Consider the following 27,812-nt stretch of genomic DNA (forward strand, 5'->3'; position numbering starts at 1 on the left):
AACGTTATTTTCGACGTTGATATAACGTCATTATGACGTTGTAATGACGTTGTTTCGACGTTGATGCAATGTTTGACCAGACCTGGTGACAACGTTTGAATAATACGTTCAGAAAACGTTACACAAATACGAATCTGAAAAAAATTTGGATGTTGACACCATGGAAGAGATGGTTGTCTAGCCAAAATTTCTCAATCGTGTCGTCTGACTCAAAGTAACGACTTCTATTCCTGAAGTTCTAAACCTTGAATTTTATACGCTCTCCCTTTTTGGGATTGAGCAACATTGTTGCCGGATATTAATATAATGTCATAATCAGGTAATCTACTGACGTCGTAATTACATTAATTTTAAACGTTGATGTAACGTCATAGTGACGTTGTTTCGACGTTCACAACTTGACGTCGAAACAACGTCATAATGACGTTACATTAACGTTCATGAATAACGTTGTCACAACACGAATACGAGTTCACAGATTTACGTACTTACAACGTCCATATATTACGTTTATACGACTTTATATAACTTTAAGACGACGTTGTAAAAACGAAAAATTGTTAGCTGGGCTATTATAATAGCCATACAGAGATAAGACTGACACATATACATTGACATCACACCACTCCACGCCATACATAAATTCTGCCAGTCACATTTCCCCAATATGAAATTTTTTTAAAGTAAAATTTCAATTTTAATTTTACTTCATTAAAGTTTGGCGGAGGCGGGGTTCGAACTCACGGCGGCGGCGGACTGCTTTGGATACACTATGAACCCAGCGCCTTAGACCACTCGGCCATTTGTCTTCTTGGAATTCATTTGAAACTTATTTGAAGGTATAATCGCAACTTCAACATAGGCCTACCACGTGACAAGCAAAGGCAGAAAACGTACCATATTTTGGAATTTTATTTGCCTAAAAACATTTATGTGTATTATTAGCGCTCAATTAAGTTAACTGCGTGTTTTATACAAAAAAAATCCAATAATAAACAGTGATAACTGGGCGTCTGTATGGACAATACATTATATCGATTTTGACACGTGCTTGTGTCTCAGTACATTTCCATGGTCAGTAAAATACTATAGAGGAAAACCTACCATTTTCTTGTATCACGTTCGATGTTTTTATCAATTACATAAAAATTCCATTTTAGACCCCAAATGTTTTTTCAGGAAATAAAAGATTAGATTACCATAAAAACGAAACAGTAATCTTTTGCCGGGTCTAATGTAATATTCACATAGGATTTTCAACGTTTTTTTCTATCCTTATTTTTGCTCAATTAAAAAATATTTTGGCGTATATAAAATTGAAATAAAATTCTCTGCTTCTTAAACGACATCAAATGTGCCACAATTGGGTATCACGAATCGTTATATATGATGTGCAGTTAATATTCATATTTTCTTTTATGCAGAGGATGCTTCAGTTTTGACAGGAAAAATATTTTCTTGAAAACCCTCTCACTCGGTTATTTTAAAAGGTAACCACGCTTCCCTAGAATGTGCAATAAATTAGCATTAAAATTTTTCTTATTCTAACAGCAAGCGTTTCTAGAATGTATTTTGGCGAAATGTGGTGTGCATTGACATTAGCTAAGTTGAAGGTCATGCAGGGGTCAAACACAGCTGGTTTCTGAATCACCTTAAAGATCAGTATTTGCTGCATATTAAATATTTTGATCATAAAAATAATGCCAAATAGGCTCTAGCAATAGGTGCATATAGGATTGTATATACCGTAATCAGTTTGGCTTAAACATGAAGGAGTGGTCTGTTTTGAGGTCAAAAGGGTAAAATTATAAAGTGTGTCCAATATGAATGAAAATTAGTATATGCGATTTTGATGTGATTAAAAGGTCACCAGAACAAATGTTTAAAATTCTTTTATTAGGTGGATTGTTATGACATTTAGTTCATGTATTCATCACGAAAAGATAATTTTGTCCAAGTTCATCAGAGATAATTTCAAGGTCGGAGCTGGACTGCATGTTTTTTTTTTTCAGACCATAACACATGATCTACCAGCTTACCACAATCTCTCTATGGACCCAACTATACACATACCACATACAAAATAAAACATAGTCAGAAATAATTTCAATCATTATTTTATTTATTTCAATCATTATTTTATTTATTTCAGGGAAGACAAGACACAAATATACTCGCAGTATAAAATATAGTACAGACCCTTCTACCCATAAGGGGGTTAGTTACTTTTTTTGAGATGTTTATAAGGAACGAATTGTTTGTGAAGATAATCACTTGATAAAAAGAATCAAGTGAATCTCAGTGCTAGGAACGAATTGTTTGTGTAAACGTTTTTGCAGCAAGAATTTCATTTAGTTGTTTTCAAATTTGCTAACATACATGATACTACATTAAGTGTAAAATGCAAATATCTGAAAACGGACTTTTCGCGACATTTATTTTATTTTACTTGATCCAGTCAAATGACATTGTGGCTACGTTGCTGAATATGCCTAGTATCCGGTAAAGCTACCTTAAAAAAGGCTACATTCATCTGTATACAAAAAGAAAAGAAAATGAAAAAAAAAAGCAAACCGTGACGCAAACACACCAGCAAACAAACAAATAAACAAACAACAAACCAACCAAAATATCACTTTAGTGTTTAATCCTTATATGGGGACAAATTACGAGAGTCTGCCAGCTAATGTGATAATCATTAAATATAAAAAAAAAAGATCAACCGCGTTTTAAAAACGACAACGGGTTAAGGATGGCTTCCAAATTCAACCGCCGGTTGCCCGCCAGTTCCATCCGGTAGAGCCGGTTTCTATTGCTCAAAACAATGGAACGCGGTTCAACCGCCATCAACCGCCGGTCAACCTCCGGTCGAGTTTTGAAACCGTCCCATATACGCCACTAGACCTTTGCAATTTAATATCTTACTCCTTTTTAACCTTTTTAGAAGAACCGCATAAAAGCCGTAGGGTAAACCGGCAACAAGTTATAAGCAAACCTACGAATAAAACTATACACCCAATAATGAATGCCCAAACATCTATCAAATGATACTGTATGAAGGTTAAATCATGCGCTGCTGATCGTAGATGTTTCGTGCCATTGTGTCTTGCAGCAAACTCGGCCCAGTCAGCAGCTCGTTGAGCAGGAGTCTTGGGGTTATCGCGAAATATCGCAGACAATTTCACCACGTTGGATTTGAAACTGTTAAAAAGAAAAGAACAAATAATTATGAAACGCTTGTTTTAATACATATTTGCATAGCAATACCAATAGTTGTGTTGGGACCTTGCTTATCTTTTTTTCTGAGGATAACCAGAATCTTTACATTTACTCTTTGCATCTAGAGGGAGAAATCTTATATTAAAATAATAATAAAGTAGTTAAGCATGCCTAACCATTTTAGGAAGTAAACTGGTATATAGGCCTAGATGGCTCTAAAAGCTATTTAAGGCTAGTTACAGTTCGACGTGATGCCGTTTGGACAAATATGCATTGGTAATTTTGGCGCAGTTTTCCGCTGTTGTAGAATGTGCCATAGGGACAAAACGTCGAGAAGAACAACAAATCCGTGAGTATTAGCTGAGCGGAAAATCGCAGAAGATAACCGTAAATAGTAGGGGATAACCGACAATCACAGAGGATAACCGTAAATCAAAGATGATAACCGTAAATTGCAGCGGAGGTTGAGAGCTGAAAACCCAGTACTTGTCGGCCAGCACGCAAAACATTGAACTATATACCCTTGTACACTGGCCTTTAAAGGGTTCCATTTCCATGTATTTACCTTTCATCACCAAGCACGGTATTTATAGCATCCAGGAGTTCTTTACTTGTCAACGTCCTTATATCTAGTCGGAGTCCTATGCCTCTAGAAGCTACACGTTGAGCGTTGTCAAACTGGTCGAAGAAAATTGGTATACAGATGATTGGTACACCGTGGTAGAGTGCCTCGAAGATGCCATTAATGCCACATTGGTAAATGATAAGTCGAATCTTGGGGTGACCTGTAAAGAGAATGTACAGAAGCTTTTAGAGACAGGGATGGGATAAGATAAGATTATGGGATAAGAAAGTACCGGAGTAAAAAGCCCTTTTCGATATTTTGCGATAGCGAGGAATATTCTACATGTCCTATATAGCCCCCGATATAGCCCCCCCCATTGCAACTTAATTTGTTGCCAAGTGCTTTATACATATCGGAATCGTGCGTTTTGTGGGACCTGAGAGCACATCAGACACACCAAATTGCATTCTGAATACTAATTCAATCTAAAACATACATTTTGATGGATTTGTTTATCCAATATAAACTCTGTTGATCTCACTATGAGTTTACCTACCTAAAAGATCATTTTGGGGTATAACATCCATCATTTTGACATTGGACGGTATCCTTTGGGGTTCTTTCCCTTTACGTTTCCAGATGACTTTCTGTGATACTTGTGAAATGGCTTCGCCAAACATATCCGCCATAGATTGGTCCGTTATAGAACAGTAACTCCCCAAGGAGAAGATGATCACCCCATCTTCGGAACTTTGTACGAACGATTCTAGTTCCTGTAATGTAAAACAATGTAAATGTGATCATTAGCAGGTGGAATATTTTGCTTCTTGTTCAGGTTGTATGCCATGTGAGTGACAGTCATATTTTCACCGCATTATCGTCAAGAGCGTACTCCCATCACAGTATAACTTGCCCATACTGTAGCTGTAAATAAATGATGCAATCTCGTTCACTGAAATTCATGTTAAGTAAATGGAAATAACTTCAAATATCAAGCATAAAACAGCCTAGATACCGATAAGAAAATATAATTCATGATCCAGAGTATTTAAATCATTAGTAGCTATTAGTTACAAGCAGTTGCAAATATTTAAATAAATAATACTTTGAAACACACAACATATGCATAACACTTGACATCATTGAGTGGCGGAGAGGCTAAATCAATAAACTACCACACTTTATGAGCAAGGTCATTAGATAACAATAGTATTTGTTAAAAAACCACCTTAATGGTTACCAGAAAAGCATACAGTTTTCTACAATCATAGGATGAAAATTGTCACGTTTAGCAATGAGCGTGTTTGTATATGAGATGCTGATTGGTCAACTTCCAGTACACACAAAATTATTTTTTAATTGACAAGTTACAGTGTGCCTATAGACCACTTGGCATGTGACGTCATTGCCCGGCAGTATGCGCGCGCATTATGACAATTTACATTGTTCTTTGCCCTGCAGTGTGCGTACGCATCGTAGTCTACTAAGGGCATGTGCATTTTAAATCGCCCGCCACATTTCATACAATACAAGAAAGCCATTGAACAGTGTAGCGGCTCGTTCGAGCATATCGATAGACAAGTCCCTCGCCTTTGTTGATAAACAGTGATGTCAAGTGGTCTATTACCCTCAATATAGAATAAACAACATAATCATACTATGAGATACTATCTGTACTCTGAGAAGACGGTCCAAACTGGCGAAACTAAACATTTGACAATAACCATCACGTTTAAAACTCGGTTTTGCTTTCGATATTCGAGGGCCTGGAAAACATAAACTGCTGTTATAACTGTTATCGCATATAACTTATTTTCTGTGTTACCCCTCTGCAAAAATTAGCAGTTTAAACTGCTCAGACGTTTCGGTATAATAAAACATACAAACTGTAACAAGCTAGCAAATAAACACACCATACATACACCCCCACATCCATATCACACACCCCCACCCCACACACCCCAACCCCCCCTACACACACACCTCTACGCATCCCCCACACACCCACCTTTGGTAGTTGTTTTGCTGGATTGGTTGTCAAACCACCAACCGGTACAACATGCGGCATCAGAGGTCTAGGAAATTCTAGAGCAAAATCTGCATTTATAAACCATAGGTCTGCATCTCCTAAAGTTTTGAATGTTGAGATGTCAGGCTTAATGTTATATTTGATTTTAAATTGGTCGTAATTTGACAACATACGCCTGTTCATGACCAACTGCATCGACACGGTAATTGTATTTGTAACTCGTTCCATAAAGTTCATTTTTTGATCTAACCCGGTTAACACATCTGGTATAAACGCTGGATCTGTTGGACAAACATTGATCTCAGACATTATTGACACACTGATCGAAGCAGGGCTTAAAAGCGCAAACGGAACATCCAGATACTGGGCAACCAGACCCACGCATATGTACGAAAAGTCCCCAATTATCAAATCAATTTTTTGTCGTCGAAGGCGATCACGTATATTGGTATCTATTAGAATGGATTCACACTGGTCAAGCCCCATAGCTTCAGCTAAGGAGCTGGTTTTTAATTTTGATATTAAATCTCCGTGTAAGGAAACGTGAACCATATCAGCTAATAGACTCTGAAAGCGTTCTTCAGTTACTAACGACTTGTAAACATAACTGCTGAACAAATCTGCATCATCCCGTTGAGTTTCGTTACTTGCGTACATATCGCTGATAAGCACAGAAACATTGTTGCCTCGGTATGCCAATTCCCTTCCAATCGCAGTTGCAACATAGTAATGACTTCCACTGCCAACTCCACCAAGAATTAGAAAATGAAATCCATGAAGTGAAGGGAAGAAAGGTAAAACCAAAATCAGTGCTACTATTGTCTGCTGAAGAAGTGACATTTTGTACGTTAATAACAGGGCGTTTACCGTCGTCGGTAACTTGTCATCCAGGGCCGGCTCGTCATAAATACCTTAACGCTAATAGTGATTAAATTATCAGCGCAACGAAGACCCAAGTGACACGTTGGACACTATTGAATGAAACTTGACCTTTATACTATTATGAAATACACCTGTAATTGAATGCTATACTGCATGAATAATCTCCATTACATGCACCGGTCCTGTTTTACGCTACGTATTGTACGAGCGTATGTATTCTTTGACTGTACACTGTGTTCAAAATCCCTGGAACAGCATGTATTCATGGGACCGGATACTTGTACATGTACATGTACATTGTTACGAGCCGCAATGACTAAAGACGAAAAAATCACCCTTTACCCAAATTCACTCCAATGCACAATAACAATACACTCTTTGATTTCGTTAATTGAAAGTAAAATATGATTGGTACGTGGCAACAATTGCACGTACAATATAATCACACAATTACAGTTTTAACTAATCAGTCAGTGTACTTCGGTTATATATATAAATGCGCTTTTATAAATACGCACGTGACCACCTCCGCGCTGCCATAACAACTTATAGACAGTAAGTCTCGAAGTGACCTTCTACATAGCGAGTGTTCTTTCTATACATTTGAATGCAAAGGCGGAACAACATGAGACTGCTGTGCAGCAAAATTGTCTATTTTGTTCAACTTTGTGATTATATTATAAAAGTTTCCGTCGTTGAATATTTTTTCCGTCGTCAAATACTTTCAAAATGTTGTTTTTGATAACATATTACAAATTCGGAATTGCAAAATGTGTAATAATTTTGCAATTCTCTCTCTCTGGGTCAGATGGCGCAGGATTGCGCTGCTGTGTTCTTCACAAGAGTACGCCATCTACTCCTATCAAAAACCAAACGTGTTGCATCATACATTCCGTGTGATGAAACGTTCTTCACATCATTTGTCCCAGATGATGGACGTCCCCTTCCACGATGGCCTTCCACGGCTCCCTGAAGAATCTGCTTCAACCCCACCATACTTTCTTACAATGTGGTCAAAGTAGCGCAATTTCCTCTCAATGATGGACTTTCTGATGTTTAAGTCTGTGCCAATCTTATTCAGGACCCAGATGTTTGTCTTCTTGTCTTTCCAAGATACTCCCAACAGCCTCCTATAGCACCACATCTCAATGCATCCATCTTCTTCCTGTCATTCTTTGTCATTGCCCAGGATTCGCACCCGTATGTAGCAATTGAGAAGACTGTTGCACGAAGTAATCGTACCTTGAGGTTGATTGATATACCACGACTCTTCCAGATCTTTGACATATTCTGAATTGTTGTCCTTGCCAAAGCTATCTTCTTTTGATCGCAGATGTGCTATCACCTTTGTTGTCTATCATTGAACCCAAGTATTCAAATTGTTTAATCTTTTGACCATCTATCAAAAAGTCCTCTCCATTTCTATTTCTATCAATAACCATTACTTTAGTCTTCTTGGCATTTAGAAGAAGGCCTTTCTCCTCACTGGCTTCATTGATGCATTTCAAAAGGGCCAGCAGTTCCTCTCTACTGCTGCATATTAGGGTGGTATCATCAGCATAGCGTAGATTAGTGATACTGCTATCGCCAAATTTGATTCCACCAGTAAACCCGTCCAAAGCTTCTCTCATGATGTCTTCTGATTAAATGTTAAACAGGTTTGGTGACAATATGCAGCCCTGTCTCAGCCCTCTACCAATCTTGAACCATTCGGTATCTCCATTACTTGTCCTGACTGCAGATTCCTGGTCCTCATATAGTTGACTAATAAGATCAATAATGTGACCAGGGAATCCTATCCTGCTCATTGTCTTCCACAATTGGGGATGGTTGACACAGTCCAAGGCCTTGCTGTAGTTAATGAAGCACATATAAATTGGTGTGATCTTTACACTTCTCAATTATATTCCCGATGTTTACGATCTGGTCTCTAGTCCCTATTCCTTCTCGAAAGCCAGCCTGCTCCTCAGAAATCTCCTGGTCTAGTTTTAGCTTCAGCCTTCAGATGATGATCTTTAGCAGAACCTTACTTGCATGACATACCAAGCTGATGGTGAGATGGTTGGAACACTCTTTTAAGTTACCTTTCCTGGGGAGTGGAACAAATACAGCTCTGCACCAGTCTTTGCCCATATGGGACAGCATAAACGCCACATTATGTCAACACCTTCCTTGCCTGTCGCTTTCCATAGCTCTGCTGGTATTTCATCAATGCCAGGTGACTTTGCATTCTACATTTGACCCATTGCCTGTTCCACTTCTGATCCGCGAGTATGCACTTGTTGGCATTGTGCCTCAAACAGTTTGGTGCTATATTCCACCCACCTTTTCTTGATATCGTCACTTCCAGTTAGCGTAATACCATTTGCATTATTTATAACATCAATTCTTGGGACCCACTTCTTTGTTAACTCCTTTGCTATGCCAAAGGCTGCTTTCGAATCACCTTTACATCTCTTTATTTCCTGATATTTTCTTTCCATAAAGTTCCTCTTATCTTACTTTACACTCTTAACAACCTCCTTGTTCAGACGTGACCTTGTATTCTGATCACCAGCTGCTTTTGCTTCTTTCCTGCTGTCAGCTATATCCAGTGTATGTTGTGATATCCAGGATTGCCTTCTTCTCCTCTTCTTCGGGATGTATTTCTTGCCTGTATTCTTGACTGTTTCCTATATATCCTCCCACAGTTCATTGGTGTCTGTTCGTCCACATTCACTTTCATTAACCGCTCAAACTTGTTCTTTACCTCAACAGTATACTGAACTGGGATGTTATTAACACCATACCTGATTGGTGGCCTACTTCCTTTCTTTAGCCATCCAATCATGTACCGAGATTTTTTGACCACAAACGTAAACACTCGCGCACATGGTGCATGCTCGTAAATTTGCAGCACAGCTGTTTCGATAAACAACAACCTTCTCGACCGCAAGATTGACATCAAATGGGCGGCCTGATCATCGTACAGACACCAATGAAAACCGCGTATTTCGTCAGTGCATTGGGTCATTTACATACAAACATTTACGAGCTAAACAAGTTATACAAGTCGGTCGGGTTGCCGTCCAGATCGCGGTTTGTACCATTAAGATAAAACTGACAGTGCCAATAGTTGTGAGTGCTTGCTTTTCTCGCCAATGGTGCGAAATATAAATGATCAGTGCAGAAATTTTGTTGATTTTATTGGCCGTATAAAAGTGGCCAGGGCCTGAGGAAACTAGCTGGCCATAGTATAAGAGACCGTCTTGAACAAGACTAACTGAAGGATAAATCAGTTGAAAGTTTATAGTCAATGGTTTCTTAGTCCTCTTAGGACATTATGAAGAATAAAACCAATAAAAACCAGCTCTATAAGATTAGAGCTTGGATTTTAAAAAAGGTTGAAAGTTCAATTATCAATGGCATATGTATGACTAAACACTATAATCTCAGCTACAGCATATCATCAGCCTACCACGATAAATGTTTTTTGTAATTTTGAGAACAAAGTACAAAATATGGTTCAAGCTGGCATTTAAACACCAATCTTTGCACATAATGATAATGAAACAGACTTAAAGGGAATGATTCGAAATAATAACGGTGTTTACGTAACTGATGCATGCTTGAACATCATTGTAAGGGGTGGTGCAATAATTATATGTACCCCCGGGGTGGTGAATTCTCAAAATGGTCTTCCCAAAATCGCTTGCCCCCCTCCTCTGGCCGTGCCAAAAAATCTTTGCTCCCCTTTTGACGTGCCAAAAAACCTTTGCCCCCCCTTTTGATGTGCCAAAATATCTTTGCCCCCCCCTTACCAATGCAAGATTTTGGGGAACCTGAATTTACAACCTTAAATTGTCTTACCATATAATGCGAGCGCAGCGAGCAGGAAATTTTGCATATTTGAACGTGTTCCTAACGTTTTCCTACACCTTTTTAGGGCATAATATAGAAACGGTGCCTAAAATATCTGTGCCAAAAATCGCTTGCCCCCCCTTTTGACTTGCCAAAAATCGCTTGACCCCCCTTTCGCCCTGCCGAAAGGGGGGTCAAATCGCTTGACCCCCCTTTCGACCTGCCAAAAAATCGTAATTTTCGTAGTACGGTGACGATATATGGTATATATTTTCTTATGATAGTTCTTCCAGATTTTTCACGAAATTCGCAGGAACACAAATTTACACACAAAACCTGAACTCATATCGCGCATTTATGGAGTCCATAAAATTCAAGTTAAAGTCTTGATTTGAAATAAATTCACGATACTGTAAGGCCAAGTAAAAATAAAAACATGTTTCTCGTCCGGGTTTTTAAAAATTAGGAGGATGAGTGGCTTTTTATTTTCTATTTTTATTGGAAAACGATGCTGAATACCTGTATTTGGCACGATATTTTGGGTATTCGACATACAGATTGATATCTGAAAAAATGGAGGAGGCCCTTTTTATTTTATTGATTTGAGAGGTAGACCCCTCCAGTGATCACAAAACTCTTCTTAAATGATGTATTATGCATTTACAAAGCCGTAAAATAAGTTTCAACTTCTGAAACATCTGTTTCAACAAGTTATAACTGAAAGTTTACAAAATAAAAAGAAATTTGAAATATCTTCAAAAAATGAGGAGGGCGCGGACGAGAAACATGTATTTTTTTACTCGGCCTAAGTCTTGAGTCCTGTGAAAATTCCCTTGTATAAACATTGATAGCGACCCTAAGGAAAGGTTCTCACCAGGCATTGTCCATCACAATATGAACCAAAATATTATTTGTAAGGCTGAAAGTCAAGACATGTTATCTGTTCACACTCCCTGTTCATGGTTTATTATTCATGTTCAAAGCAGAAATAATGTCAAACGAACTGGAAATAGTTTTGTGTAACCTACAGAGAATACGTGTGAATTGTGGCGACATTTTCTTTGATTTTCGGTAATGACGGAGGGCATATGAGTTTCCCTTCAAAAATGGTGTTGTTATGTTATCAGTGAATCTATAATTTAAACAGTTAAACTTCGCCAAAAGCATGAATTGTTTTTGTATTATTTGCCCCGAGCAGAACTATCTTTACTAGTATCGAGCAGCATTGGTCTACATTAGGCTTATTAATTTTACTAATAAATAGCATCATTTGTTGATACAATTTTGGTAATGACGGAGGGCATATCAGTTTCCCTTCAAGTTCAAATGGCATTGTTTTGTTATCAGTGAATCTATAATCTAAACAGTTAAACTTAACTATAAAGCATGAATTTGTTCTAATTGTTAGAACTATTAAAAAATAGAAACTATTTTGGTTAAAATTAATAAACCAAACTTGGTCGGATCAATCCTGTTGATCCGAGCCGTGGCTACGCGCCTGCTTTGTGGTTCATTACGAATTATTTACCTCATTCAGTGGAAGTGATGGTTTCGTTGTTAATCCTCCGACTGAAACCACGTGTGGCATTAAAGGCCGAGGAAAATCCAAAGCAAAATTAGTGTTGACGAAAAACAATTCAGCCTCGCTTAAAGTTTCATATGTCGATCGTTCTGGTTTTATATTGAAGTCAGTTTTCAACTTGTCGTAACGGGGCAACGCACGTCTATATTGCATGGAATTTAAAGTTAAAATAACTGTGTTTAACACACGCTCCATAAAGTTCATCTTTGTATCAAAACCAGAAATCAAATCTGGAATGTACGCTGGATTTGTAGGACATACATTGATCTGCGATTGCATTGACATACTAACTGCAGTTGGTGTTAAAAGTGCAAATGGTGTATGCAGAAGTTGGGCCACAAGACCTACGCAAATGTACCACAAATCCCCAATGATGAAATCAAACTTTTCTTTCCGCAGCTGATCTATTACAGCGTTATCTACCAAAATGGATTTGCATTGCTTAAACACAGCAGATTCTAATAGTGAGCCGACTTTTATCATTGAGACCATGTCACCAGCTAATGCCGCTTCTATCATCTGCTGTAATATTCCTTGCCCTTCATCTGCTGTCAATAAAGACTTATAAAAGACGACATCATATCGACGTGTATTATCATCGTGTACGGCAGCAACCACATCGGGGTACATGTCACTGACAAGAAGTGTGACGTTATTACCTCTATTGGCCAACTCTTTCGCAATTACAGTTGCAACATAATAATGACTTCCAGTTCCTTCTGTCCCGAGAATAAGAAAATTATATGCAAATGAAGGGAATATCAAGTTCAAAATAAACGTCGCCAGTAAGAAAGATGGCACAGGGGCCATCATTGTACCGATTACAAAGTCAAAGTGTAACACCAGAATGGTCGGTTGACAATGAACTTGGCAGTTAACTTGTTTTAGAGGCAATTCAGGAAGCAAATGTATGATTGTAAGTTCCGAACTGTTGACCAACTGATTAGTACAGTGACATCTCAGCAAACACAAATTTTAGGAATCGTTTAATTGTTAGGTTATATATAGGTCATAAAACGTTGTAATAACGTTCCAAAAACATTTTTGAAAACTTGATGCAAACATTCTAACATAATGTTATTTGATAGTTTGCCAAAAATATTTTACAATAACATTTTGACATACTTTTTAATATGTTGCTGTAATGTTTTATCATATAAAGGTTTTTGTGAAATCAGTGCTTCCGTGGTGCTTCTATAGGATTCGCCGCGCATGCAGATAAGAGTCGCGTATCCGTAACGTATCTGTGCATTAACAAATTGCGCGACTGCGCAACGCGTTGGGCCACACAATTCATATCAATCCAAATATATATGCTGCAGAAATGCGAGTCGATTCGGACTATTCATTGAGTTATCAATTCTATAGAGACTGTGTAAATACAAGCTTTATTTTCCGACATTCAACAATAGAATAATCAATCTTGCATGGATAATGCATTGCTTAAACACTGCAAGTTCTAAAGCAGTATTCAGACTTTTTATTGTACGTACAATATTGTATGCAACATATCTACGTTGTTTAATCTATTGCCATTCTATTTCCAGTAATGTTTAAGTTCTAACGAATGTTTGATGACGTAAAATCGATAATATATTTCTACTAGATATTACATGTAACATATTATCTATTTTCGTCATCAAACATTCGTTAGAACTTACACATTACTGGAAATAGAATGGCAATAGATAAAATAACGTAGATATGTTGCATACAATATTGTACGTACAATACTCGGAGTCTGAAGCTAGCTTAATAGTGAACCGACTTTTATCATTGAGGCCATGACACCAGCTAATGCCGCTTATACCATCTGCTGTGATTTTCTTTGGCCTTCATCTGCTGTCAATAAAGACTTAATCGATACCTTTTTAAACCGTTGTATCTTAGGGAATTTTTATGGTACCAAACTTGTTAATATCTGCATGTTTTAATACGAAAATACGAGCGAATGTTTATTATATTGGAAAACTATTCTTTCAAGCGGAGAAACAAAAACACTTAATTAAATGCAAACGAATTGTAAAATTAACACCCCCTTCTGCAATTGCTCACAATCCTAACAAAGTAAAGTATTTTTGCTAAAGAATTTATAATGTTTGATTGAGTTGATACCCCGATCATTACTGAATTGTCACATTGAAACTCCCTTTTTCATGCCCAGTCAGAAGACTATGCACGAACCAGTGCAGCAAATAATGCAAAAATGCTTAATGGGAAAAAAGCAATAAATCACCAGGAACACTGTCAAATTTAAACACTATTCCCAACAATTTCACATTTTTTTTACTTTGTTCTTCTCTAGTTTTTTGTTTGTTTTGCCTCAAGTAGTCTAGCCTTTCAGAATATGCTCAAGATGTCCACCATAAAATTCGCACACTCGGGTACTCTGACGGTGAAGTTCTGAATGACGCTTTTTTTCAGAATATATATACAAAATATAAATAAAATATATACAGAGCAAAATTATAATTAATTATACAAATGTGTCTTAAGAGACTTCTTAAAAACAGAAAGCCTTGCTATAGCACCTTTATCTCTGACTATATAAAACATACCACATGTCTCACGTATTCGTCAAGGGCATGTGAAACAAGAACAGTAGCTAACTAACAGTAGATAAACAAACAAAAAACATTTACAAACAGGCCACTACACATACACATCATGACTTCGAAGGGTGAAAACCAGAAAGCCGTAATTCACAAAGAAATCATTTGTGAGTTAAGGCTTTCTAGGTAATTACTGATTATTTACCTCAGTCAGTGGATGTGATGGTTTTGTTGTTAATCCTCCGACTGGAACTACGTGTGGCATTAAAGGTCGAGGAAAATCCAAAGCAAAATTAGTATTGACGAAAAACAATTCAGCCTCGCTTAAAGTTTCATATGTCGATCGTTCTGGTTTTATATTGAAGTCAGTTTTCAACTTGTCGTAACGGGATAACGCACGTCTATTTTGAATGGAATTTAAAGTTAGAATAATGGTGTTTAACAGACGCTCCATGAAGGTCATCTTTGTATCAAAACCAGAAATTAACTCTGGAATGTACGCTGGATTTGTAGGGCATACATTGATCTGCGATTGCATTGATATACTGACTGCAGTTGGTGTTAAAAGTGCAAATGGTGTATGCAGAAGTTGGGCCACAAGACCTACGCAAATGTACCACAAATCCCCGATGATGAAATCAAACTTTTCTTTCTGCAGCCGATCTATTACAGCGGTATCTATCAAAATGGATTTGCATTGCTTAAACAATGCAAGTTCTAATAGTGAACCGACTTTTATCATTGAGACCATGTCACCAGCTAATGACGCTTCTACCATCTGCTGTAATATTCCTTGGCCTTCATCTGCTGTTATCAAAGACTTATAAAAGACGACATCAAATCGACGTGTATTATCATCGTGTACGGCAGCGACCAAATCGGGGTACATGTCACTGACAAGAAGTGTGACGTTATTGCCTCTATTGGCCAACTCTTCCGCAATTACAGTTGCAATATAATAATGACTTCCAGTTCCTTCCGTTCCGAGAATAAGAAAATTAAATGCAAATGAAGGGACTGTGAAGTTCAAAATAAACGTCGCCAATAACAAGAAAGATGGCACAGGGGCCATCATTGCTTCGACTACAAAGTCAAAGTGTATGGTCTATTGACGTTTGATTATGTTTTTAAGCTTGACATTATGTTACACGCAGTGAACTAGTGTTAGACTGAGGCAACTGAACATGGCATGATTGTAATTTCCGAACTGTTAACCAACTGTACTTGCTCAAGCGTAAAAAATGCATATATTTTCAAAGCTACATAGTTTTTGTACGCTAAATTTACCATATCCTAGCATGTGTTCTGACATTAGGGACGCACCATTTGATTCTCGGAGGGCCGGGGGGGGCATGGAAGTTTGGGTCAGGCAGATTTTTTCCCATGTCTCCTCCTGGAAATCTAATGGTGCGCCCCTAATGCACTTGTGTAACAATTTCATATAAATCATTGATTAATATCATCTTAATTTAGCCCTTAATTTCATAATCATTGATTAATATTATTTTCCATTTGGGCTACATACCGATAAGTCATTTTAATGGACTATTTAAACGACCTAAAACAGTCATCAGAATATTTATTTGTATCCACACAGAATATCCATTTCTTGAGTGTTTGTAATTCAATGATCTGATCAATGGCTGCCTCTGTATGTGATATTAAACGGCGTGAATAATTATACGTATTTCACTGCAGTTTTATTACTTTAATGTCATAGTAAATATGCTTGGTGGAATAATTAGCACTACCATTTCATTTATATTAAAACTTATGTTGTTCATATTGGGTACTGTTTAAAGTGCTCTAAGCATGTTTTAAACAGGTTGTATCTATTGTTTTTTGTTGTATCTATTGTTTGTTTTTTTATCAACAATCAATGTATTTAATTAGAGGTTAATAATTGCGCATCGGTTATTTGGAGGGCATTGTGAAAAATCTAAACATTTTGCTTTTGGAACCGAGGAATATAGATTTTTCACAATGCCCGACATATTACCGATGCAAAGTTATTAACCTCATTCATAACCGTCTCTTTCATCTCTTCACCTTACAAAATAACACAAAATTTTGCTCAAAAATTTATAAAAATAGATTATTTTTATATCTTACCTCGGTTCCAAAGGCAAAATGTTTAGATTTTTCACAATACCCTCCAAATAACCTATGCGCAGTTATTAATTGGACCGCACGTATCGTGTTTATTAATGAGGTTATGAATGAGCTTTAATTTGTCATTTTTGTCAATATTTTGCACAAAAAAAATCATGACAAAATTTGCATAATTGCATATTTAATTAGCTATTTTGCATAAAGTTAAGACTGGTAAAAACACCAAAATCGAACAAACAAAAACAAAGCATTTAGACGAAAAACAACAAACTAGACATACATTTGATTTAAAATGTGATCTTTGACATCTGTTTTAAACTTGTGTTTTAGTGAAACGGGTTTAATATTTTCCGGCAAAACTAAAACACTTGATCCTGGGAATATTGTAGTACCGCCCCCTTGTGCTATAATGATGCACCCTTGACAGTCTATTAAAATTCTCATTCATGTAGTCAGGACAAGTATTATAAAAATATTAAAAACGTGATTTAAACGAAGATGCTCAGCTCTGTTATATATATTTAAAATGCCAAAATTTTGAAAGTCAGAATCCCTATTCAGGATGAAACGAATGATTTTGTTTAGTTTGTTTTGTGTGTATAGAAACCTTTGAGCATGATATTTGGAAATGCCTGCATACCAAGATGAAATTGAGTAGTCTAAAAGGCAAAGAACAAGAGCTGAGGAGATGTTTTATTATGTTATGAATATACGAAACTAAAATCTGAATGTTGACCTGACAGATCGTTTTATCTAAACATAACTATTTTAAATGGGACTTTAAGGGATCTGTCGAGGATCACGAAAATCTGTAAAAATTAAAAATCGCTTAAAAGTTTTCATAAATCAAATGTAAATATCTGAGAAATTACATCCGTTTATGAGATCACGCCCTTATTCGATTCGTATGGAATGTGCCAGAGCATAAAGTATTAAGATTGGGTGAATATTCTGAAAGTTAAAAAAAGACATGTATCGTTTATAGTGTAGTTGACGGGATTGACGGGTATTACGTAATTAATCGGATTAATTACCATAGCAATAGGTGAAAACAATTTTGAACATATCGCGCTGCACTACAAGCAGGTTACACTCATCACCTGTGTATGTCTGCAATCATAGTATGTCTGCAATCATAGATTTTCAACGATACTAATCTTACAGGTGCAAGTAATCAGCATGATATGGTTCAATGAAGAGGTACCGCGTGAACGTATAAGTGCAGCGCGGTAAAAATTGGTTTCACCTATTGCTATGGTAGTTAATCCGATTATTACTTCGCCAGCGCATACAAAAACGATTCTCTTACAAAACCATCATGCGCACAGTTTCCACCTTGATACACCTGAGCACACATTTTCGTCCAAGAGCTCTCAAGCATGCAGTGAAATATCTCCACACAGTCTTTGATTACACTACACGGTTGAGTGCATAGATTTTATATGTACAAATATAACAATTACTCCATCAGTAAGCTTTTAGTAACAAATGAAAGCTTTAATACTTTGGTTTTCAGCTCTTTTAACACGATACTGATTAAAGTCGTGAATATCAAGAATATAAATATTAATAAGAAAATAAGCAAAAATAGATAATAAACGCGATGAAGTACTAGAAGTACGAGGTGTTCGACGACCAATCATCCATTTAAACATATTATTGTTGTGGACCAAACATTGGATTGATATTGCCATAAATATTAACAAAAATAATCTAGAATATAGTTTTCTAATATTTCTGGCAAGAGAAATTGTGATTTTTTTCTATATGATATCAGAATTCTATATGATATCATATTTATTAACTACAACAAGTATTATGGAAACCATAGTCCCCTTCCTCTAGGCTCCAAAACTTAAAATGCTGGGAATTTTAAAAGGAAGCATAAGAAACTTTACAGTATTTTGTGAAACCCATTAGGTAAACATCATCACTTTATCTTAAGATTTTACACGAGTACACATAATGTGTGACCCGATGAAGCAAAATGAAGGCAATGACACTTAACTTATTCATTGAACATGTTGACGGGGAACAACAGACTTTTTAGAGGATGTAGAATTTTTGATGCAACATTTCTTCGTTATTCATTCTACTCCCATTGTATGTTCAGCAATATGTAACTTCTCCACCTGGCATTCGACATAACATATTATCAATTTTACGTCATCAAACATTTGTTAAAAACATTACTGGAATTAGAATATAGGAATGGAGTAAATAACGAATACATGTTACATCGAATATTGTACGTAAAATACTCCCAGTCTGAAGGGCATGTATGTGCCGATGCATCATTCAAATCCAGATGTTCTATTGTTTTTAAACAACTTCGGTATGTTAGATCTTATTGTGATAGCATTTACACGTAATGCAAACATCTGAAAATGGACTTTTCGAGACATGTACCTCATTTTGCTTGATCGGGTCAAATTACATTTGATATTGTGGCTACTGTGAATATGCCTAGTATCCGATAAAGCTACCTTAAAAATGGCTACATTCATTTATATACAAAATAAACCAAACAAACCAACAAACAAACCAAAATAACTCCTTAGTGTTTAGTCCTTACATGGACGAGAGTCTGCCAGCTAATATGATAATCCTTAAACATTAAAAAAAAATCTTATTTAAGATCAACCGCGTTTAAAAACAGCAACAGGTTAGGGACGGCTTCCAAACCCAACCGCCGGTTGTCCGCCGGTTCCATCCGGTTAGAACCGATTTCTATTATTCTAAACAATGGAGCGCGGTTCAACTGCCATCAACCGCCGGTCAACTGGTGGTCTAGTTTTTAAGCCGTCCCTAATAGGGTCATGTGTGAAGGGAAAAAAATAGTATCTTTACAATTTAGTATTTTACTCCTTTTTAACCTTTTTAGATGAACCGCATAAAAGCCGTAGGGTAAACCGACAACAAGTTATAAGCAAACATACGAATAAAACTATACACCCAATAATAAATGCCCAAACGTCTATCAAATGATACTGTATGAAGGTTAAATCATGTGCTGCTGATCGTAGATGCTTCGTGCCATTGTGTCTTGCAGCAAACTCAGCCCAGTCGGCAGCTCGTTGTGCAGGAGTCTTGGGATCATCGCGAAATATCGCAGACAATTTTACCACGTTGGATTTAAAGCTGTTAAAAAGAAAAGAACAAAATTTGATAGTAATGAAACACATGTTTTAATACATATTTGTATAGCAACGCACATCGGTAACAATAAATAAGGCTGGGTTCCCAGCAAACACAAAAACGTTTTAAATAAGTTATATTTTGGCTTTTGGTTTAGGTAAAAACGTTTTAATAACATTAAAATGTCGGCTTATATAAAGGTCATGATAACGTTTTAAAACGTTTTGTATGAAAACACACTACAACAATATTTTTAAATGTTTTGAAAATTTTTTTATTGTAAACTATTTTTGCAAACATTTTTGCCAAATATTGTGTCAATACTTAAATAACATTATGTTAAAATATTTGAACCCAGCAAACACAGAAATGTTCTTAAAATGTTTTTTCCCAAACCTTTTAATAACATTTAAATGTCGGGTTATAAAAAGGTCACGAAAACGTTTTTAAAACGTTATTGAAAATATTTTGGGCAAACATTTATCGCAAAATATTTTTTCAACCCCAAAATAACATTCTGTTTAGAATGTTTTGTATCAATTTTTCAAGAATGTTTTTGGAATGTTATTAAAACGTTTTTCTACCCTTTATATAACCCGACATTTAAACGTTTTCTGTAAAACATATTTGTTTGCTGAGCAGTAGATTATAAAAAAATGTTTTTTAAGGTTATGAAAACGTTAATATACCCTTTATATAACCCGACATTTAAACGTTTTCTGACAACCTTTTATAACCTTTTGCGAATGATGTCGAAAACGTTTTGTGTTTGCTGGGTTGGTACTTTGCTTATCCTTTTTATCTGAGGATAACCAGAATCTTCACATTTACTCTCTGCATCTACAGAGAAATGTTATACTAAAGTAATAATGAAATAGGCAAGTATGCCTAACCATTTTGTCGCAGTTTTCCGCTGTAGCAAAATGTGCCGTAGGGACAAAACGTCGAGAAGAATAACAAAGCCGCGAACACAGCTATAGACCTTACCTTTTCCCCTTCCCATCATGCGCTATTTCAGGGGGGTTGAAGTATCAACCTCATAGATCATGTGGTTCTGATGGAGTTTGCAATTATTTTGTCTTAATATGGGCATACTGATTCCACATATGTGGATATAGCGTAAAGTGCTACTAATTATGTAATTATTAAATACGCGAGTGATGAAGTTATAGAACGATTAGTTTTTCACCTCTATGTCTAAAAAACTTAGGTTAGGTTTCAGTAACAGAAAACTTCCTAACGATCCCATGTCATTAATGCCCAGAAAAGTTTTTTCTTTAGCCTCCGAAAGGTAGTAGTCATCGTACGCTATTATTCGTGATTCCCTTTACCGATGAAAACACCAACCGAAATGTCCATATTCCAGAATGTAATGAACAGAACTCTATACATCCCCGGGGAAATGATGTGTTTTGCGACACTCGATAACCGAAAATCGCAGAGGATAACCGAAAATCACAGAGGATAGCCGAAAATCACAGAGGATAGCCGAAAATCACATAGGATAACCGCAAATCAGAGGATCACCGTAAATCGCAGAGGATAACCGCAAATCACAGATGATTACCGTAAATCGCAGAGGATAAATGAAAATCACAGAGGATCACCGTAAATCGCAGAGGATAAAAGCAAATTACAGAGGATAACTGAAAATCGTAGAGGATAGCCGAAAATCACATAGGATAACCGCAAATCAGAGGATCACCGTAAATCGCAGAGGATAACCGCAAATCACAGATGATTACCGTAAATCGCAGAGGATAAATGAAAATCACAGAGGATCACCGTAAATCGCAGAGGATAAAAGCAAATTACAGAGGATAACTGAAAATCGTAGAGGATAGCCGAAAATCACATAGGATAACCGCAAATCAGAGGATCACCGTAAATCGCAGAGGATAACCGCAAATCGCAGAAGATAACCGAAAATTACTGATGATAACCGTAAATCGCAGAGGATAACCGAAAATCACAGAGGATAACCGTAAATCGGAGAGGATAACCGTAAATCGCAGAGGATAACCGTAAATCGCAGCGGAGGTTGATAGCTGTAAACACAGCACTTGTCGCAGCACTTGACGCAGCGTAAGTCACAACAGATAACCGAAAACCACAGAGGATAACCGAAAATCACAGAGGATAACCGCAAATCACAGAGGATAACCGAAAATCGGAGATGATAACCGTAAATCACCGAGAATAATCGAAAGTCACATAGGATAACCAAAAATCACAGAGGATAACCGTAAATCGGAGAGAAAAACCGAAAATCACAGAGGATAACCGCAACTCGTAGTGAATATCCGATAATTACAGCGGACAACCTTAAATCACAGAGGATAACTGTAAATTACAGCGGATAACTGTAAATCGCAGAGGATAACCGAACATCGCAGCGGAGAGTGAAAACGCATCACGCAAAACAATGGACTATATATGCACATTTACACTAGCCTTTATATCACATAGGATAACCGAAAGTCATAGAAGATAACCGAAAATCGGAGAGGATAACCGTAAAGCACAGTGAAAAACCGAAAATCACAGAGGATAACCGAAAATCACAGAGGATAACCGCAACTCGTAGTGGATATCCGACAATTACAGCGGACAACCTTAAATCACAGAGGATAACTGTAAATTACAACGGATAACTGTAAATCGCAGAGGATAACCGAACATCGCAGCGGAGAGTGAAAACGCATCACGCAAAACAATGGACTATATATACACAATTACACTAGCCTTTATATCACATAGGATAACCGAAAGTCATAGAAGATAACCGAAAATCGGAGAGGATAACCGTAAAGCACAGTGAAAAACCGAAAATCACAGAGGATAACCGAAAATCACAGAGGATAACCGCAACTCGTAGTGGATATCCGACAATTACAGCGGACAACCTTAAATCACAGAGGATAACTGTAAATTACAACGGATAACTGTAAATCGCAGAGGATAACCGAACATCGCAGCGGAGAGTGAAAACGCATCACGCAAAACAATGGACTATATATACACAATTACACTAGCCTTTATATCACATAGGATAACCGAAAGTCATAGAAGATCGGAGAGGATAACCGTAAAGCACAGTGAAAAACCGAAAATCACAGAGGATAACCGCAACTCGTAGTGGATATCCGCAAATTACAGTGGACAACCTTAACTCGCAGAGGATAACTGTAAATTACAGCGGATAACTGTAAATCGCAGAGGATAACCGAACATCGCAGAACATCAGAGTGAAAACGCAGCACGCAAAACAATGGACTATACATATTTACACTGGCCTTTACAGGATTCCATATCTGGTCAATTCCAGCGAAAGCGGGACAAAATTCTCTCTATGTTAACTTTCCACTTTAAAATGTCATTAATAAAGGAAATCACGTTATTGATGGAGCATATCATGTCACGTCCAATGTGCTCTCTTTGTGCATATAGGCCTTTACTAGCAAGTCATACCAGGGGACAAGTTATGATAGCTTAAATGAATTGGCGTTACCCACGAATTCAAAGATAAAGCACCATATATGTCAGTGAATGTCCTTCAATCAAAATGAAATTATTACCGTTAGAAAGACGTTTGCATGATCTCTCATCATATGTAAAACGATTGAATTCCACCAAAGTTTGTGGACTCTAGAGGCCATTAAGTCAATTTGGCTAATAATTTTGTTACCCGCGTATCAAAAATAAAATGATCGTTCTGAAAAATGTTAAGTGAATATGTCATAAATGACTATATCATGAAACGAAGTTTCGTTCTATAATTCTGAGGTCCAAGTGATTATTTTATGCAAATACGTTTTACCCATAAAATTCCATAAAATCAAATTTGACGTTACCCACGTATCAACTGTTACCCACGAGTCCAGCAAATATAATTGCCATAACTTAAATTAACATTTAATGACTTTGGACACTGAATTTAGTTTGACAAGCGCTTAAAATTGTAAATCGTAAAAATACGTTCACCGCTTTAAAAAGAATCTACGACGGTTTAAACTTTTGTTACCCACGAATCCCGAATGGATGCTAACCTTGAAAAATAAGGAGATTGTTTATTTGAAGTTTAAATCAGCACATATTCAAGCCATGGGTATGCTATAATTTTGACAGTACTTACAGTTTATACACCTAAGAAACACCCGCTTTGGCTGGAATTGACCATCTATGTATTTACCTTTCATCACCAAGCACGGTATTTATAGCATCCAGGAGTTCTTTACTAGTCAGCGTCCTTATATCTAGTCTGAGTCCTATGCCTCTAGAAGCTACACGTTGAGCGTTGTCAAACTGGTCGAAGAAAATTGGTATACAGATGATTGGTACACCGTGGTAGAGTGCCTCGAAGATGCCATTAATGCCACATTGGTAAATGAGAAGTCGTGTCTTAGGATGACCTGAACAGAGTATCCATGTACAGAAAATATTAACTATTAAGCGACAGACATTTAATGAGTATAAAATCAAAGCTTCCGTGTATTCATACAGAGTTCAGCAGTACAAAGATATAAGTCCATACTCTTTAAATGTCTCAAAGTGAGCATGATGGCTAATGAACATTTTAAAGTCACTAATTCGTTAATCCGCAAAATTTGCGTTGGCATAAAAAAATGTCATAAGGGAGAGAATTTGAAAATAAAAGAAGAAATAAAATGGATTATGGAAACATCGCTTTATTTCATCATTTATTTCTTCATTATTATGTTCTCGTAATCTTCCTTCACATACCTCGAACAGAGTTTAAGATTCCAATGTATTCAACACTTGGATTCAACATACTCCCAGCAAACACAAACACGTTTTTAAAATGTTTTAAACAGCTAGGTTATATTTTGGGTTTAGATTTAGATAAAAACGTTTTAAGAACATTAAATGTCGGGTTATATAAAGGTCATGAATACGTGTACAAACGTTTTGTATTTAAGCACACAATATTTTTAAAATGTTATTGTAAAATATTCTTTGCAAACAGTTTTTTGCCAAATATTTTGTCAACACTTAAATAACATTATGTTAGTATATATACTGTAGGTTATCAACAAATGTTTTTGAATGTTATTAAAACATTTTATACCCTTTATATGCCCTCTATATATCCCGACATTAAAACTTTTTCTGGCAGCATTTTCTAACCTTTTGCGAATGAAAAACATTTTGTGTTTGTTGTGTCACTACTTTTTTCCCCAACACGTTTTTTTTGTCTCAAAAATATATGTGTCCCATTATTTTGGTTAAAGAAGCTTCGAGGATATAAAAAAAAAAGTTCGACAGATTTTGACATGTTTTTCATTCTTTTTATTGATCTCGATATGAGATTTAACCGTATTGTCCAATATTTTAAAAATCAAAAATGTTACCTACCTAAAAGATCATTTTGGGGTATAACATCCATCATTTTGACATTGGACGGTATCCTTTGGGGTTCTTTCCCTCGACGTTTCCAGATGACTTTCTGTGATACTTGTGAAATAGCCTCGCCAAACATATCCGCCATAGATTGCTCCGTTATAGAACAGTAACTCCCTAAGGAGAAGATGATCATGCCATCTTCGGAACTTTGCACGAACGATTCTAGTTCCTGTAATGTAAAACAATGAAAACGTGATCATTAACAGGTGGAATGTTACGTTTTGCTTTTAGTTCAGGCTGTATGGTATCATACATGTGGGCGACAGCCATCTATCCATCACATTATCATCAAGAGCATATTTCGCCACCTTAGATGTATCAGTATCATGGGTATATCATGGCAGGACCGAGTCCCTAACGGAGAGGTGCTTCAGAGAGCCCAAATGGAGCGCGTAGAAAAGGCAACTGCGCTGGGTCAGTCATGTCGTGAGGATGCCTGATGACAGACTACCAAAAGCTGTGATGTATGTGAACTCACAGAAGGAAAAAGAAAACGTGGTGGGAAGAAACGTCTGTATAGAGATGTTGTGAAGCGTCATCTGAAGACGGCTGACATGGATATCGATGTTGACACATGGGAGACGAAAGCTAGTGACCGGGTCAGTTGGAGGAAGAAGCAATGGAGCGGAAGCGAAAGGAGAAGTACCTTGAAAGATGGAAAAAGAGACATCCATCAACTTCGACAACTATGCCTTCATCGACTTCGATGGGCAGCCGATGATGATGATGACTCCATATTTCCCTCAACATGGAATAAACAACATCATTGTATCGTGCGATGCTAGAAGTACTCTGGGTGGAGTACAGAATACGGTCTAAACTGAGGAAACTAAACATGTTACATTCACCATCACGTTTTAAACTCGGTTTTGCTTTCGATATTCCAGGGTGTGGCAAACACTCGGTCAAAATACATACATAATTAGCTATTGTTATGGCTATCGCATATAACTTGTGTTACCCCTCTGCAAAAAATTAGCAGTTTAAACTGCTCTGACGTTTCAGTATAATAAAACATGCAAACAAACAAACAAACAAACAAACATACCTTTGGTAGTTTTTTTGCTGGTTTAGTTGTCAAACCACCAACTGGTACAACATGCGGCATCAGAGGTCTTGGAAATTCTAGAGCAAAATCTGCATTTATAAACCATAGTTCAGCATGTCCCAAAGTCTTGAATGTTGTGATATCAGGCTTAATGTTATATTTAATCTTAAATTGATCATAATGTGAATACATACGCCTATTCATGTACGAATTCATCGATACTGTTAGTGTATTTGTAACCCGTTCCATAAAGTTCATTTTTTGATCTAATCCGGTTATCATATCTGGTATAAACGCTGGATTTGTTGGACAAACATTGACTTGAGACATTATTGACATACTAATGGAAGCAGGGAATAACAGCGCGAACGGAACATCTAAATACTGCGCAACCAGACCTACGCATATATACCAAAAATCTCCAATTATCAAATCAAATTTTTGTCGTTGAAGGCGATCAAGTATATTGGTATCTATTAGAATGGATTCACACTGGTCACGCATCAAATCTTCAACCAAAGAGTTAGTTTTTAATATTGATATTAAATCTCCGTATAAGGAAACGTGAACAATGTCAGCCAATAGACTCTGAAAACGTTCTTCAGTTACTAGCGACTTGTAAACGTAACTGCTGAACAAATCTGCATCATCCCGTTGAGTTCCTTCACTTGCGTACATATCGCTGACAAGCACAGTAACATTGTTGCCTCTATGTGCCAATTCTCTACCAATCGCAGTTGCAACATAGTAATGACTTCCACTGCCATCTCCACCAAGAATTAGAAAATCAAATCCATGAAGTGAAGGAAGGATAGGTAAAATAAGAATCAGTGCTAGTATTGTGTGCTGATACAGTGACATGTTGTAAGTTAACGGTGCTTTGGCGTTACGTTGTCAGTAACTTGTCATTCAAGGCGCGGCATAAATGCCTAAGCCAATGGTGGATTAAATTCTGAACACAAAGGAGACACAAGTGATATGTTGCCCCAAATTAAATAAAACTTGACCTTTATATGATGTTCAGAACAGAGTCCGATATAAAAAGATAATGACTGGGTGACGGCCAAGTATCAGTTATTGATCTCATGTACCTTCGTCCTTGCGTAATATCTGTTGTGTGTATTATGTCTGCATTAGTACCTAGTTATAACTTTAGGGCTTAGTCTTGAAAAAAGAAAGGGGGGGGGGGAGGGGCGTATAAAAATTCAAAATAGAAGTCGTTGCTCTGAGTTTCATGCCTCTCCGGAAAACGCTAGTTGAGTAAACGAGAGCGGTTAGTAAACGGGAGTGGTAAGTAAACATGGTAAACGGTGCGGGTCCCCGCTAGGTGTGTAAACGGGAGCGGTTAGTAAACGGGAGTGGTAAGTAAACATGGTAAATGGTGTTGATATAAATCATGGTGTCCTGGTGTAGCTTATTCA

At 36.9% G+C, this 27,812-nt stretch overlaps 2 protein-coding genes across 4 annotated transcripts; both read right to left on the bottom strand.

Annotated features, from left to right (window-relative positions):
* Window positions 1–2,135: 2,135 nt before the first annotated feature.
* LOC140136001 (UDP-glucuronosyltransferase 2B17-like) lies at window positions 2,136–15,837 on the bottom strand. Of its 3 annotated transcripts, none has more exons than XM_072157705.1 (4): window positions 14,875–15,837; window positions 4,341–4,557; window positions 3,785–4,004; window positions 2,136–3,201 (listed from the first exon to the last, which is right to left on the bottom strand). In XM_072157705.1, the coding sequence occupies exons 1-4, from the start codon at window positions 15,742–15,744 to the stop codon at window positions 2,922–2,924; spliced, it is 1,587 nt and encodes a 528-aa protein (XP_072013806.1). In that variant the 5' UTR covers window positions 15,745–15,837; the 3' UTR covers window positions 2,136–2,921. The 3 variants fall into 3 exon arrangements, with proteins under 3 accessions (XP_072013806.1, XP_072013807.1, XP_072013808.1); XM_072157706.1 differs by lacking the exon at window positions 14,875–15,837 and adding an exon at window positions 12,064–13,575; XM_072157707.1 differs by lacking the exon at window positions 14,875–15,837 and adding an exon at window positions 5,793–6,820.
* Window positions 15,838–18,323: 2,486 nt separating this feature from the next.
* LOC140172645 (UDP-glucuronosyltransferase 2C1-like) lies at window positions 18,324–27,252 on the bottom strand. The gene is made up of 4 exons (XM_072195779.1): window positions 26,392–27,252; window positions 25,296–25,512; window positions 24,112–24,331; window positions 18,324–19,922 (listed from the first exon to the last, which is right to left on the bottom strand). The coding sequence occupies exons 1-4, from the start codon at window positions 27,250–27,252 to the stop codon at window positions 19,643–19,645; spliced, it is 1,578 nt and encodes a 525-aa protein (XP_072051880.1). The 3' UTR covers window positions 18,324–19,642.
* Window positions 27,253–27,812: the final 560 nt, after the last annotated feature.

This window comes from Amphiura filiformis, chromosome 16, assembly GCF_039555335.1.
Source record: "Amphiura filiformis chromosome 16, Afil_fr2py, whole genome shotgun sequence".
In the NCBI taxonomy this organism is placed as follows: Eukaryota; Metazoa; Echinodermata; class Ophiuroidea; order Amphilepidida; family Amphiuridae; genus Amphiura; species Amphiura filiformis.

Coding starts and splice junctions, on each gene's coding strand:
- LOC140136001 (XM_072157705.1), bottom strand. CDS start 15,744: ATGATGGCCCCTGTGCCATCTTTCTTGTTATTGGCGACGTTTATTTTG. Junction 4,558..14,874: donor CATCACATCCACTGACTGAG/GTAAATAATCAG, acceptor TTTACATTACAG/GAACTAGAATCGTTCGTACA. Junction 4,005..4,340: donor ACCCCAAAATGATCTTTTAG/GTAGGTAAACTC, acceptor TTCTCTTTACAG/GTCACCCCAAGATTCGACTT.
- LOC140172645 (XM_072195779.1), bottom strand. CDS start 27,252: ATGTCACTGTATCAGCACACAATACTAGCACTGATTCTTATTTTACCT. Junction 25,513..26,391: donor CAGCAAAAAAACTACCAAAG/GTATGTTTGTTT, acceptor TTTACATTACAG/GAACTAGAATCGTTCGTGCA. Junction 19,923..24,111: donor ACCGTGCTTGGTGATGAAAG/GTAAATACATAG, acceptor TCTTTTTAACAG/CTTTAAATCCAACGTGGTAA.